General features: G+C 34.3%; 1 protein-coding gene across 4 annotated transcripts in view; it reads left to right on the top strand.

Annotated features, from left to right (window-relative positions):
* Window positions 1-935: 935 nt before the first annotated feature.
* PGAP1 (GPI inositol-deacylase) overlaps window positions 936-14,438 on the top strand; it is a 96,503-nt gene continuing 83,000 nt past the window's right edge. The window contains exons 1-5 of one of the 4 annotated variants that reach the window (XM_089252435.1): window positions 936-1,242; window positions 1,981-2,048; window positions 3,704-3,724; window positions 11,084-11,237; window positions 13,559-13,601. In XM_089252435.1, the coding sequence (XP_089108561.1) occupies window positions 1,102-1,242; window positions 1,981-2,048; window positions 3,704-3,724; window positions 11,084-11,237; window positions 13,559-13,601 (427 nt within the window). In that variant the 5' untranslated portion in view covers window positions 936-1,101. Of the gene's footprint in view, window positions 1,243-1,980; window positions 2,049-3,703; window positions 3,761-11,083; window positions 11,238-13,558; window positions 13,602-14,438 lie in introns of all 4 variants that reach the window. The other 3 variants (XM_089252438.1, XM_089252436.1, XM_089252437.1) reach the window with 3 other exon arrangements.

Genomic DNA, 14,438 nt, shown 5'->3' with positions numbered 1-14,438 from the left:
ATTATAACATTATGACAAAAATTTCAATAAAAAACTGTATGCGGAATTGACCAAAAAAAATTATGTGGATCATTATTCTAAAATTATGCATGAAATTTTAATTACAAAACCACAAGTGAAATAAAAATTATAACTTAAATTAAAGTTTGAAATTACGATTGCAGGGCGGCTCTCAGGCTATCCGACACTTACGGCCAAATTGTGCGCCACTGTGAGCATAGGCGGAGATAGACCTGGAAGTTTTGGGGCATGGTCATTATTGCTGGGGGGCACGATGATGATGATGTCAATTCATATATACATTAGATCAGTCGAATTTACCTTTAAGGCCCCCACGCCGCATCTCCGCCCATGGCTCTGAGAGGGCGCGAAACGCAAGATGAAAGGGGGAAAAAAAATCTTATTGCAAAAAAAAAAAAATTAGGGAAAATTGTTTCTGCCCGCTCTTTTTCTGACCGTTCGGACTTTTTGGCGAAAGTGCCCCGGTTTTTCCTGTTTTTACATGACGCCTACTTAGATTTTTATTCTTTATTGAAGTCAAAGACGGAAATTATTTTTCGACTCATACATTATAATACGATGATTACAAATATAAATAAGAACATTTATCTCCCATATTTATCTTGGTGAAAGTTTTATTTCGTGTAATTCATTTTAATCCACTGCAATTTGCTGTAATGCTTCATTTCCCGCCATTTCGATAATTTCCGTAAAATCAGCAATATTTGGCAACTTTTTCACTTTTGGCGTCATTTTTGGCAATGTCCCGTATTTTCTCCTATTCGGAATCTCAATTTCCCGTATTTCTCTCGAAGAAATATGGTTAGCCTGTTCATGATTCGTGTTGGATCATTTTCGCGACGTTCGTTCTTGGGAGTTCTTCAAGAACCATCCTCACTCGCTCTTTGAAAAGAGCCGGCTCTTGTAGACGGTTCATGAGCGGATTGCCCTTCTCTGGTCTTTTCATTTGACGGGGCCGGCGATTATACAAACTGTCACATATGTAAAATTTTCAAGATTATCTTCGATAATGAAATCTACCTAGACATCTAGATCATATCACATCAATGATCGTCGACGTAAAATTACATTTTTAACAAAATGCAAAGCTTCATGCTGCTGAAAATTTGTGCTTCAGTTTTTTGTTTTTGTCTGACACTGTACGGATTGTTCAATTATGTCACTGATCAAGAAAATAACATGTGCAACATGACTTACATGTTCGAATATCCGGAATATATTGTAAGCAAAATCAATCATGACTGCATGAACTGAACACAATTATACTCATAATTATGCTTCAAGTCACTTGGATATAGATTCAATATTTCGATTAATGGTTTGATACAGAACAGGGATTCTCAACTTATGATCCTTAGCCAGACTTGAAATTTTATTATAATCATAATCACACAAATATTTTTAAACTTCACATAGGCTATAAAAAAAAATAAGATCCGCATGTTGATGAGACTGGTATATGAAATTAATATATTTTACTGTTCCTTGGTTTGCAAAAAGAATGAGTAGCACTGATGTAGAATATTGGATTCCTTTAAGCCAGACATCTTCAACCCGTTGCTTGTGAGCACCATGGTGCTCCCTGAAACGTGCAGAGTGCTTGTGTCTGGTTTCATGCTCGCGAGCACTTGAATGCCTTCAAGTAAACACCTTGTTCATATTGCACTGAAGGATTGAAATCCTAGTTTTTCATGCATTGGTATGCCCAGGGCTGCAATTATATACTTTGTCACCCAGGGCAAGCTGGAATTTTGGCATCCCTTACATGTAGAGGACGCGGTTAAAGGGTATGCCAAACTTGTCGTAAGGGTGCTCGTCTTTTGATTATAGGTACAGGCGGAATGCTCGGGACTAGAAAAAGGTTGAAGATCTCTGCTTTAAGCTATAAAATATTTCTCACAGATTTTTTTGTTTGCACTGAATTTGAAATTGGTAAACTGTGGAAATTTTCAATTACAGAAATTACCTTTAAAACATGATATAACCAAGAGATTTCCCAGATATGGCCTGTATGCATATGGAGAAGGGTAAGTATCTGTGTTGGTAAACAAGTCAGTTTTTCTTTTGTCAATGAATCTGAATTTTGTGGCCATTCAAGTACAGTGAAACCTGTCTAAGACGGACACTGTATGAGATGGAAACCTGTCTTGACAGAGTCAAAAGGATTATTGCTTTTATGTGTACCTTTTTAAAACAAAAATCTGTCTAAAATGGAATATTATGTCAGTCTCTTGATGTTCCATCACGTGTATTATGTAAGAAAAATTTTGGTCATTTTTGACTCTTTCTCCCCCCCCTCCCCCCGGCAAAAGTAAGCAAAGCTTTGATTCCCCATCCCACAAAAATTGAGTAAGCAGCAAAGTTAAATAAGTTAAGCCAAAGCCTCCTAGACTGGTACTGGATTCAAGCAAGGAGGCTTTGATGGCCCCCTGCCCTCAGAGAAATATTTGAGGGGGTGTCCCCTTGCACGTACTTTTACTTTCCTATAGGGGACTCTTTACCCCCAAAAGAGAGAAAAACTAAATTTAATTAATGAACTCTTAAAATATTTCTTGATTTGTTAAGCCCTGCTGCATAAAAGAATTAAAATATCAAAGAAAAAAAATGCCTTTATGCTCTTTTAATTAATTTTTATAATTATAGGAAGTTTTTTGATGAATTTTCTTGATATTAAAATGTTTTTGAAAGCTAGCAACCCAAGATTCCTCTGGAAGATTTTTTCTATGTGCCCTGTAGAGGTAAATCCTGGCTAAGCCCCTGGACCCTCTTTTCTTATCCCGTTGACTGGGAAATCCCCCTTAGAGAATAAAGCTGTTGATTCTGGCTCACTGCAATGCTGAGGTGAACATCTCTGGATTTTCACAAGCATAAGAGCACGTTATTATTATGCTTTTATTCACCATGACATTTTTTTGACATTACAACTGATTGAATACACCATGTTCCTTAGATCATGTTTTTATTGAGCATTCCTCAGCAAAGTGGTGAGCCCATTCCAAAAGATTTATGTTTGCATTGGACTGATGTTTGATTCGATTCAATTCTGATTTGAATAAAATTGTTTCTTATTTTTATATTTTCACACCCAATTGCTCATTTAATCGCTATTCAAACCCCTATCCCTGCCTTGTCATTAAAAGTAAGCAAATGCAAACCCCACATTGGTGCTTTGGCCCCTTTCCTCCCAAAATTTATGACTTTTTATTGCTGTGATTATACATTTTGAAACTAATTACTGAAACTATTGTTATGTACACCATTGTAGTACTAAGCATATTTTCAATGAAAATCATGGGCGGAGATACAGAGGGTCATGGGGGAGGGAAGCAATGCACCCGACCTAATATTTATACAAATACAACGCCACAACAGGCAAAATGCCCAACGAGGTGGCTGAGAAAAAGATGCCCATAAAAATATGGATGTCATATATTTAAAAAATACAGCAACCCAATTAAAAATGCAATTAACAAAAATTATAAACAATATATACACATGATAAAATATTATACAATGCCCATAAAGAATACTTATGGTTGTCTTAATCTAAGTATGGTTTCTGTAATAATCCATTGACATCATCATTGTCGAGACCTCTCACCAAACCTTCCAAGTCTATCTCCGCTTATGATAGAAATTTATATTTTTTGCTGAAGTTTGACTTTTGTTTTCTTTTATCTAGGAGATATGCACAAGATTTGAGGTAATTGATTTTTCTTCAATAATGCAAAAATTAAAGGTAATACAGTGACACTGCTTATTGGAATCACGGATAATGTTATCATTCGGGTATCATTATCACTTTTCACAAAGTACTGAACAGACCCACCAACCATTATCATATCATGAGAAAAAAATTATGTATAGTTATTGCGATTTCGGTTTTTATTAATATTTGGCCTATGGGTTCATTTAAAATAGTTATCAATTGGTTATTATCACAGACCCTGAATCCTGATGTGATCACGTTAAGTGACATGCACTGTATTCATGAAATTATGGTATCGCTTGGAATTTTTCTTCAACAGCCTCATTTCAGTATTTTTTTCTCTTTTTTTGTAATAGAAATAGCTTAAAATTTTTTTATTTCCACCTTTTTCACCTTTGTTTTTAAAAAAAACCAGTAAAACGATAGTAAAAACAAAAGTCTTGATCATGAGCACAATGTGTCTGAGTAGGTTTAGCAGGCTCACTATCAGTAGCACAGCATCTCTAGTGAAGTCTCTCTGTTCTAATGTGACTAAGCAATCAAAAAGTTTTATCTATCAGTTCAACTAGGTTTAATTACTTTTATTGCTACCTAGTCTACTCTTACTTGTTCTTACCCATGTGTCACAGACGCTTCCCAGATATGTCATACAGTCCCTTATGATCCTCTTGCAAATCCACTCTACACAATTTATTTTGCTAATTTTCGACAGCAAACATTTTATAATTGAAGGATATTTAATAAAAAAAATTTAATTTTTCATTAAATATATTATAAGGAACCCCTTTTTGCCAAAAATAGGGGGGTGGGGTTTCTTATACATGGATAGTATTATCAGGACCGCCTTTATCAGATGCTGGAAAAATATAATATACGCAAAAATAATTTTGGGGCTATAATATTAGTATTTTGTGGGGGGGGGGGAGTGTTATTTTATTAATACAGCATCTAAAGATTCATTCATTATCACAGAATATGCGGGAATGCTGAGAAATACCAATGAAAATTCAGAATTAATGAGAGGGAAAAAATCCCAGAATCAATAAAAATCCAGAATTAACAAGAGAAAAAGTTCTGAATTGAAAATATATGTGTGAGGCCACCCCCCTCCCCAAAACCACAGCCTGGTGCAACTGCACCTGTCACACACCCCTAAGAATGGCTCTGAGTATTATAGATATTAACAATTTACTCCATTCCTAACAATTTACGGTGAAAGTGACTCTGATGATAATGACTAGTTAATGTAGCTGATTGCAATGTATCAGAAGAGAGATCATAGAGAGCAATTTAATGGTTTATGAATAATTAAAAATATATATTTTTTATATAGCTTAAAACTAGAACTGCAGCACTTTCGGTATACCTAGAACCGCGGACTGGGTCAAATTGACCCAAACTGTGAAAGAACGGTGTTTCATAACGGAAACAGGAATTTATTTTCGGTTTCTGGGTTTTTTCCTTACTTTTATTCAATGTTGTTTAATTGCGTATTCATAATTGAAAACTATATTTGTTTATGAATATAAAATTGTCTTCAAAATTAGCTAAAAAATGATGTAATTCAGTAAAAATAAGATTTAGTATACATTATTTACTCTATTCAGTCCAAAAACACTTTTCAGTAATCCCATAATACGACAAAGATGTAAAATAAGTGTGTCAAATTGAATATGAAAAAGTCTATAATATGATTGTCAAATAAGTATTGATTTCTTACTGATAATTATGATGAGCAGCTTGGAGCATTTTTTTTTCATTATTCTTGCACATTCATCGCATGTTGAAATTCTAGACAACCCATGCAAAAGTTAGCAGTTTTGTTTCCACATTTTTATGTCACCTGACATATCAGACTCATTTTTATTTATCACTATTATTATTATTTTGACAGCTCATCAAAAGTTACATGATCAAGAGCGCACGAACGTTTCCTTTTGCGCAAGGGCAACACCTATGATGAACGCAGCTCTTCAATACGATTTTAGAGAAACTGCTTTCAAAAAATAATTCTGGCCTTCTATACTGCTCTATACAAAATCCAGGATTATTTTTATAGTGAGATCCAGGATGTAGAAAATGTCTGTGATATGCCACCTCAACCAAATATTTTCTGGGCGCTACAACTACGATCGTTACACTTTTTTGAATTGTAGTGTGAAATAGATTCTGTGTGTAGGTGTGTGGAAGCTTTTTGTGGCTACTACTGCTAATATCGACTGCCAGATGAAGCGTGCTAAGTAATGAAAAACTTATATGGTTCTTTCCTTGTTAAATTGTAATTGTGGCATCATTGTTCCATACAACTGTAGTTTCATTATCTTTCTTGCGTCAGATAATATTACTCTTCAATTTCTCTACTAAGCTCGTATTTTTTGGCTTTTAGCATTTGAGCCAGCATCAGTGTAGTGAAATAAGGTGTCGGTTGAGGCATTTCTACTCTTGTTCTCAAATGGTTTGATCAGTTGCATCACTATGTGCTCTGAAACAGAGATTTGTTGGACGCTGATACTCCCCAAGGTTTAGAAATCCGTGCAAAACGTATTTGGTGCAAGCTAGAATTTTATTCTTTTTCTGTGACATCGTTTGCTTACAGAAATTTCAACTATACGTTTTTTTTAGAGTTAAGCTTTTACTCGCTCAAAATCTTTATTGAGTCTCGTCAGAATTCTAGGTATTCAAGTTTACAAGGGAAAAAAGTATTTAGCTCTACTTGGCATTCCTCCATTGAAAAAAAGATAATCAGCTCTGACAATGAATTGGCCTTGACCTTGAAAGACCTTTATTCTTCACTATCTTCATGTACACATACTTTTAGAAAGGGTAACCACTTCCGAGAAAATTCTGCACCCCTTTTTTCCTACAGAATATTACGTTGGGTCACAATCACCCAAACCGCGGTTCTAGGTATAAGTGCTTATAGCTCTGAAACACAAAATGTGAAGATAATAAAATTTTTGAGAATTAATATTCATATGATATCATGAAAAGTCACGAAATTTTTTTAACATCTGCCCTTAAGTTTTTGAGATAAATGAAAACAAAGTTTGATTTGGGTCAAATTGACCCACTCCGCGGTTCTAGTGTTAAAATAAAAAAATATCTTTGGTAACTTTTTTTTTTCTTCAAATTTCAACCCCACAAAAGTCAGGGAGGTTCCTTATACATGTTAAAATGTGGTAATCATATTTTTGATTGTGGGTTGCACCTAAAAAATATCAAGAACCCCTGCTCAGGCATTCTAGCTAAAACATAATAAAATCATTTAAAATTAATACTTCAACATAGTGGTTCTAGAAAAGTATTTTCTTTCAATTAGCACCTTCTCAAGGACTCCATTGAACACACAAGGTCAACAAAAGGCATTCTGGACTTTGCTATAAAAAAAATTAGTATGAAATATGTAACAAGCAAGTGCAATCTAAGGGCCATTCAAGTATTATGCAAGCAGAATTTTGGCAGTTTTTGCCCTCCCCCATCAGCAAAAACTGTGAGTAACTAACAGTATCTACCTAGACTTTGGCTACTCCTCTCCTGGAGTGGAGATGATTTCCAATATTTAAATTTTGATCCCTCAAGAGAAAAAATATTTGAATATTTTTTGTAAAAAAATTTTATTGTTGAATACCTTTTATATGATTTTCAAAAAAAAAAATTCCATAAATTTAAATGTTTTTTGCAATCTAGTAACAAGATTTCTGTATAAAATTTGCCACATACCACCCCCAAACCTCCAATTTACCACTGTCACCCAAATGTAGGTGTCTGCTCCTGGGGAGGACAAGAGGCTCACTCAGAAAATATATCTGGCAAGTCTGACTTGCTGCACTGATGAGACGAGCATCTCTCATGAGCATATGAGCAAGTTATTAAATATAAGGGTGTATCAAATGAAGATGAAACAGCGGCTATAATTTGGTTTATTTTTGTACTAGTGTGGTACATTTTTGTGTAGAGTTGGAGTGAAAGCAACTCCTACTGGGGAATGGACTTGCCCTAGGTAGTTGCTCGGAAGTATGTGATGTGTGCTGGCAGTCGGCCCACAGTATCATCTGGCAGGCAATCGGTTATTTTTTCGTGTGCAGAATGTTTGTGAGTAAAGAAAAGCAATGTGGTATTATTTTTTTAGTGGCAGAAGGAGTGGGAGTTTGTGTGTGTGAGGAGTGCATCAGCAAACAAAATCAGTGTATGGAGAAATACGCGCTCACGTGCAGGACTGCCACAAGCATTTCTGCGAAGGATGGCGATCTGTGAATAATGATACGTGACCTGATCAAGGTCACCTTGTCATCACAGACACTTTGGGGAAAAGAAGTTGACCAGATAATCAGTTCAAATGATGACACACCATAAGTGACATCAACAATAAGTGGGAGTGAGTTTCGGTTTCATTATTACAGAGAAACTCTGCTACAGGAGAGTGAGTGCACAGAGAAACCACTTGTGACCGTCCTGCATACGAGTTAATGGCAGTGCATGTTCTCCACATACACTGCCTTAGTTCGACGATACACTTTGCAAACTCCAACTCCTTCTCCCACAAAAAAAAGAATAACACCACGTTGCTCTTATTTTGTTGCAAACATTCCACAGATGAAAAACAACTGATTGCCTACCAGACGATACTGCTAGTACACTGCCAGCACATATCAAGTGCTCCCGAGCGACACCTAGGGCAAGTCCATTCCCAAGTAGGGTTTGCCTTCCTTATCTTTGCTGTATCTCTAAACAAAAATATTGCCACACTCATACAGAATAAACCAAATTATAACCATTGATCTGTTTTCATTTGATCCACCCTTATACATGCCTACAATTTTCTCACATTGCAAAAGATTGAGTACACTATTTTCTTAGCTGATTTTTTTAATTCTGAGCATTGCTAAGCAAAGTGGTGAGCAATGATATACTGTAATTCAGTGGTTCTCAAACTTTTTCCACCTCCCATTCCCTTAGCCTTGTCATCGTTTATCTGCCGCTCCCCAAAATAGTCTAGAAAAGAGTAATTTCAAAGCACTGAACGGGCGCATATCAATGTATCAACTCCTTTCAATGCCTCAGACAGAGGTTGGCGATGCCCACTTTGAGAACTACTACTTCGATTTATAGATTTTTTTCCCAAAAACAGAACATTTTGCATTATTCTGCAACAAGCCCTAAACTGACTGAAAATATTCTGCCGTATATATAAAAATTTCTTTGTAGTGTTTTCTATGCAGAAAAGTTTTTTAAATTCTTCCTGAGATTCTTATGCAACAGCACTGATTGTTCTGCCACGTATATTCGTTTGTGGCATATTCTGCTTTGAGGAGTTTTTGTGAATTATTAGTAATTCATAAGTACTGTAAATATGTGTGTGTCATTGATTTAAGGTTACAGAAATGAAAAAAAAAACAAACTCAATTTAAAAGTGAATGTTGTTTTATAATCAACATTTATTTAATGGGTTTTTTTTGTAGTCACTTTACTAATCGATCAGCAAAAAGAGTCAATTATGATCAAGCAAGAAAAATGAAGAAGTACAGAAATGTTTTTCTTCACTAAATTTTAATTTGAGAGATGTAACTAGGATTTTTGTCAGTAACTGGGGAGGAGGTTAGTTTGAGTTTTGCCTATGCCCGTGTTTCATGAGGTATTAAATTTTCTTGAAAATGAATGAATATATCTTCACTGCTTATGTAATACTTGAATGGCACCTAAGACCCATACAAAACTCTTGCGGACCAACTTTTGAAAACCACTGTCTAAAAGACAATGAATATCCAGCTTACAAAGAAATCCAATAACACGGAAATTAACATATCAGTGAAATAAAAGTAGAACAAATTGTGTTTACAATAGTTAGTGATGATTAGGGCTCAGGTTTTTATGACCTAAAGATATAACGTCTTTGCTGATTGATTAAAAAATCCAAAATTCTCTCGTGTTTTTTAACCTATCAGCAAAGATCCTCTATCTTTAAGTCACAAAAATCCAAGCCCTAGCGATAATACATATTTACTGATTATTCAATCATTAGATTCCCCTCTGATCGATTTTTCATTTTGGTAAACCTTTGCTGTTTCAATGAAAATTTTTTGATTCATTTAAAGAAAGTTCTTTCAGAATGATTATCATAAATTTATGGTGGGTTTTTCTCCTTGTCAAGACAATTTCTTCATTCTTTTTGTACGGAAGAAACCCCCTTCGTAGGTTTTCTTTTCCTTATGAACCATGAAACAAGCACTGAAAACCACAACCAATGAAGTTTTGATTCTGTCAAAACAAACTAAAACTAAACTCTCCAGTTCTCAAAGAAGCGTCCCTTTTCTTGTTACACACTCACAAAGAAACATGTTCAGTTGCTGCTTCATTTAGCTGCTTTGTATAATATTTGGGTCTGTTAGTTATTTGGTGCTTGCTAAAATTAAGAGAGTCAGTTTACTATTTCATATAAAGGTGTATGTGGGATGGGGGAGGGCAAGGTGATAAAAAATGAATTTTTTAAAATATTTTTGTAACAAAAATTAAAATTTTAGTAACTCTTTTCAAGCTTCAAAAATTTATCTGAAAGCAGATTTTTGACCCCCCCCCCAAAACCTTTTGTGCCCTCTCCAAAGGTCAATCCTAGGTACGCCCCTGATTCAGAGTTCTCCCTGACTTTTTAACAGTTGTGGCAATTTGGCTAATCAGATGGAAAAATATGTAGCCAAATGAGAGAGAACCTAAGCCAAATTGACGAGTCATAAAATGTGAATTCCAAAAAAAATTGGCCAAATGAGCACTCGTAATTTGGCAAATTTGATCTTTTATTCATTTGCCAAATGAAATATTTGGTGCAATGACAATTGGCAGCGGGAACCCTGCCCTGATTTCACATCTGAATAGGGGAGCTATGTTCAAATTGTTTTATTGAAACCTAATAGTGTGCTTTTGTGCACTCTATTAGAATCCACTTTATTGATCCTTAAGTGGATGGTGCCACCTATCTTCCAAATTGCCTAGGAGTGAATATGACTGCATGTATACTGGATGTGGATATGCTGATTGCTGTAGCAGTACTTTTTTCAAATGGATAACCAACTTGAAGATTGAAAAGTATTAAGTCTCATTCAGCCAACCACTGTTGGGAGGTTGCGAGAATTTGGTAGTGTTGATTTCACATCGCTAAACCAAAACATTGGCGATGTGGAACCAACACTACCAATTTCTATTTTTGTATTTTTGCTTATACTCGTAATAGATGTCTACATGTTATATCTTAAAGTTTTATTTCACTGACATCGAAACAGAATAAAAAGTTTTTGAAGTAAAAATATTGAAAAAATTTTTTTGGGGGAATTTATCATAATTTTTTTTCTGAAATTTTTATAGGAATAATCGTATCAGTGGTATCCCTGTCTTATATATTCCTGGAAATGGTGGTAGTCATCGTCAAATTCGCTCAATAGCATCTGTATCAATGAGAATGGGACATTCTTTAAGAAGTTCATTCCATTTCAATTTCTTCGCTGCAAGTTTTCAAGAAGTAAAATTAGTTTTCTTTCAATATACCTTTCAGAAGTTTTTCTTATTATAGTATATTTTATTGCAAATATTTTCTATAATATTTATCAAAAACCAATAGGCTGAAGCCTCTTTTGAAGTACAGTCCTATTCAAGATATTAAAAAAAAACCTAATTAATTTCTTATCTGGAATTTTTTGTTGAGCTCTGCAGAATGGAGATTAATCCTAATAAATCAAAAATTATAGTATTTAGGAAAAGTGTATAAGATACTCGCACTGTATCAAAAGATGTTTAGAAGTGTTGCAAGTTTGACATGTTGTCAAAATGTTTTTGCACATGGAAGTGTATGGCAGCAACCCTGGAGCCCAGGTCGATTCTCATAATTTTTTTGTTTTTTTTATGCTATAATTTCACTATAGAGGAGCCCGCCAAAGATCCCATTCTAAGAGTTTCAGTTTAGAAAAATTTGTGACAGCACGTATCGGGGGAGCTTTGTGAACTGGTAGGAAAGTGGATGCTACATCATGATAACACCAATCTGCATGTTGCTACTTCTTTCAGCAATATCTTGGTAAATGCAATATTGAAATCATGCCACAACTCAGAAAGGGCTTGAGAAAAATCTCTACCCATGTGGAACCAATTTTTGGCTCTCCTGATCTTTTTTTGGTCCACAAAGCTTTTTCATTCTTTACTAGCTGAATTGATTTTATACATTTGAAATTTTAATTTTTCTCAACCAATTTTTGGCTCTCCTGATCTTTTTTTTGGTCCACAAAGCTTTTTCATTCTTTAGTTAAGTTAGTTAAGTTTCTTTAGCTCTGTTTTAGTTAATTTTATTCTCATAATCCTTTAAAATTTGCCACATTTCTCAATTTTTTTTTAATTTGAGCTGTATAATAAACTGTAGGTGTAACTGTGAAAGTTGTATTATGTTGCTGCAACGACATCACACCTTGTATTATGTTGATGTTACATCACTGCAAATGTTGTATAAAAATGCGGGTGATGACTCATTCGTTGTTTTTTTTCTCACTATTTACTTTTAACCGTTATGTATACCTGTTTTAAGTTTTTCAATATCTAACATGTTAACAAGTTTGTTTTAAAGTTATTTTTTTGAATAAATTAATTGCTCAATTTATATAACATATATACCAAGAATTGGAGTAGTAGTAATTTATAGAGTCAGATAAGTAAATTGTTATCAACATGTGGTTCTGACTACTGATAATCCCTAAGGCCACATTCATGGTGGTTCAAAACTTTGTTTTTCATGATTTTCTTTTTATTAAGTTTGGATATAAGCTTAAGAAATAGATCTTGGTGGTCATAATTTAGAGGGCTGATCAAAAACATTTCATGTTGTGTTAGTTGAAATTTTAAACACCGCCTAGTTTTTAAAACCAAGTTGATTGGTTTGCATATAGGAGTTTGATACATTTCCAGTTTGGCTTTCTTTATTTGCAGTAAGTTTTAGATGGAATTTCTCTGAAAGACTACGATGCCACAGTCTAAGCACCTCAGAGAATGATTAGTCACTAGAATAGAATTCTCACAAGCCAAATGCTTCATATTTGTTATAAGATACTATAAAGGATAGAAAATTAAAATGTTATGTATTTTAGAAAACATGTCTAGAAAATTTCTTAGGGCATGCAGAAATAATTTTTAAAGCATGAGGAATTGAAAATTCATGTGTTGCTGATCTGGTTGAGAACATTATAAATATTTACAGAATACAGTGAAACCTCACTACAACAATACTCAATATAATGATTTATTTTCACAAAAATATTTTTCAAGTCTTGTTTGTAAATTTCTATATTCTAATGTTAAACTGCTGCCTTTCAATATAACACTATCCCTCTTTAACAGTATTTTTTCTTGGTTGCAGAGTATCATTATATCAAGGTTTTGCTGTATTTAATTATGCATTTTTGCCAACATTCATATAAAAATATGAATCGAAAACTTAAACAAAGGGGTATTTTACAAGCAAATTATTTCTCTGGTCTTGCCTCTTGCGACTTCAATTTTTCCTGGATGAAGAATTTGTTTGATGCTGTAGGTAGAAGCACTTTTCCTGAAAAGGTGATGTTTCTTTAGTTCTTCAGAAGAACAATGGGTAGTGACAGAAGCACTGGAGAATGTAGCAAACAATCTTGCAATTTGTATTTATGACCTTTAGCTGCTCTATATATAAAAGAAGCATAATAGATACAGTATTACCTGTACTCACTTTTTTTAAATTTTTTCAGAACTGTTTGATCGTACCAGTATAATTAGTTTGCACACATGTTCACAACTTCTTACTGAATTCTGTTTGTCTTATTCTAGGAATTATCCTCATTTTATGGGTGCATTTTAAAAGATCAAGCTGGTATGTGTTATTTTGAACTGGACTTTCAATACCTATTTGTTGAAAATGAATGTTCAAGTTCAGATAAGGAAATGACAAACAGTATCTCTGTGATAGTTAACTTCAATACTTTTATTAAACTTCAACTTTCCCATAAAGTTGTATGTTTTTTTCAACAGTTGCCATAAATTTGATTGTGTTTTACTTTAGTTATAAATATATATATATATTTTAATATTAATAAACGCAATGGCAATATAAAGAGGAAGTATGACAGTATATATATATATATCCGGGTTCGAACCCAAGGGAGGATATAGATAAGATATTTTCCCTTACGAACTCGAGGCGACCACTGATAGACAGCGCCTTCACTTCCAACCCATCTCACTAATGGCAGTAAATTGCAATATAGTGATATGGCCAGAGTTGGCGTTTGGTGAAATAGTGTATATATATATATATACCGAGTGCATAGCTACCAGCACTCACTGCATTTTACTGGCGAACCGTTGATCCTAGAGGCATACTTCCAATTAGAAGAAATATCTAATTAACGTGTAGAGCTCAGATGCATCATTCATGTTGCAATAGGTTGTATAGTTATTAAAATAAAAATTTTAACTTTTTATACGGACACCTCATGCTCAAAAACCCAGTGAGAAAGTTGTTGCCCTGTAATATTACTGAAACTGGTGCTAGAGCAGTCTTCTGCATCTCTGGAGTTGATCATGGCTACCACAAGATACAGTTGTATCTTGGTAAAATGACTACCATCTTCCAAGCTGAAGTACTTCCAATAGCTACACTAGCTGAAAACTTAATCGCTAAAGGGTATCATAATAAACAAATCGTTAT

Source organism: Pholcus phalangioides, unplaced genomic scaffold (assembly GCF_987345545.1).
Source record: "Pholcus phalangioides strain wild (caught in Gottingen) unplaced genomic scaffold, Ppha-v1.0 ptg000029l_1, whole genome shotgun sequence".
In the NCBI taxonomy this organism is placed as follows: Eukaryota; Metazoa; Arthropoda; class Arachnida; order Araneae; family Pholcidae; genus Pholcus; species Pholcus phalangioides.
Note: the sequence above shows the minus strand (reverse complement) of the source record. Positions and strands in the feature narration are given on the sequence as shown.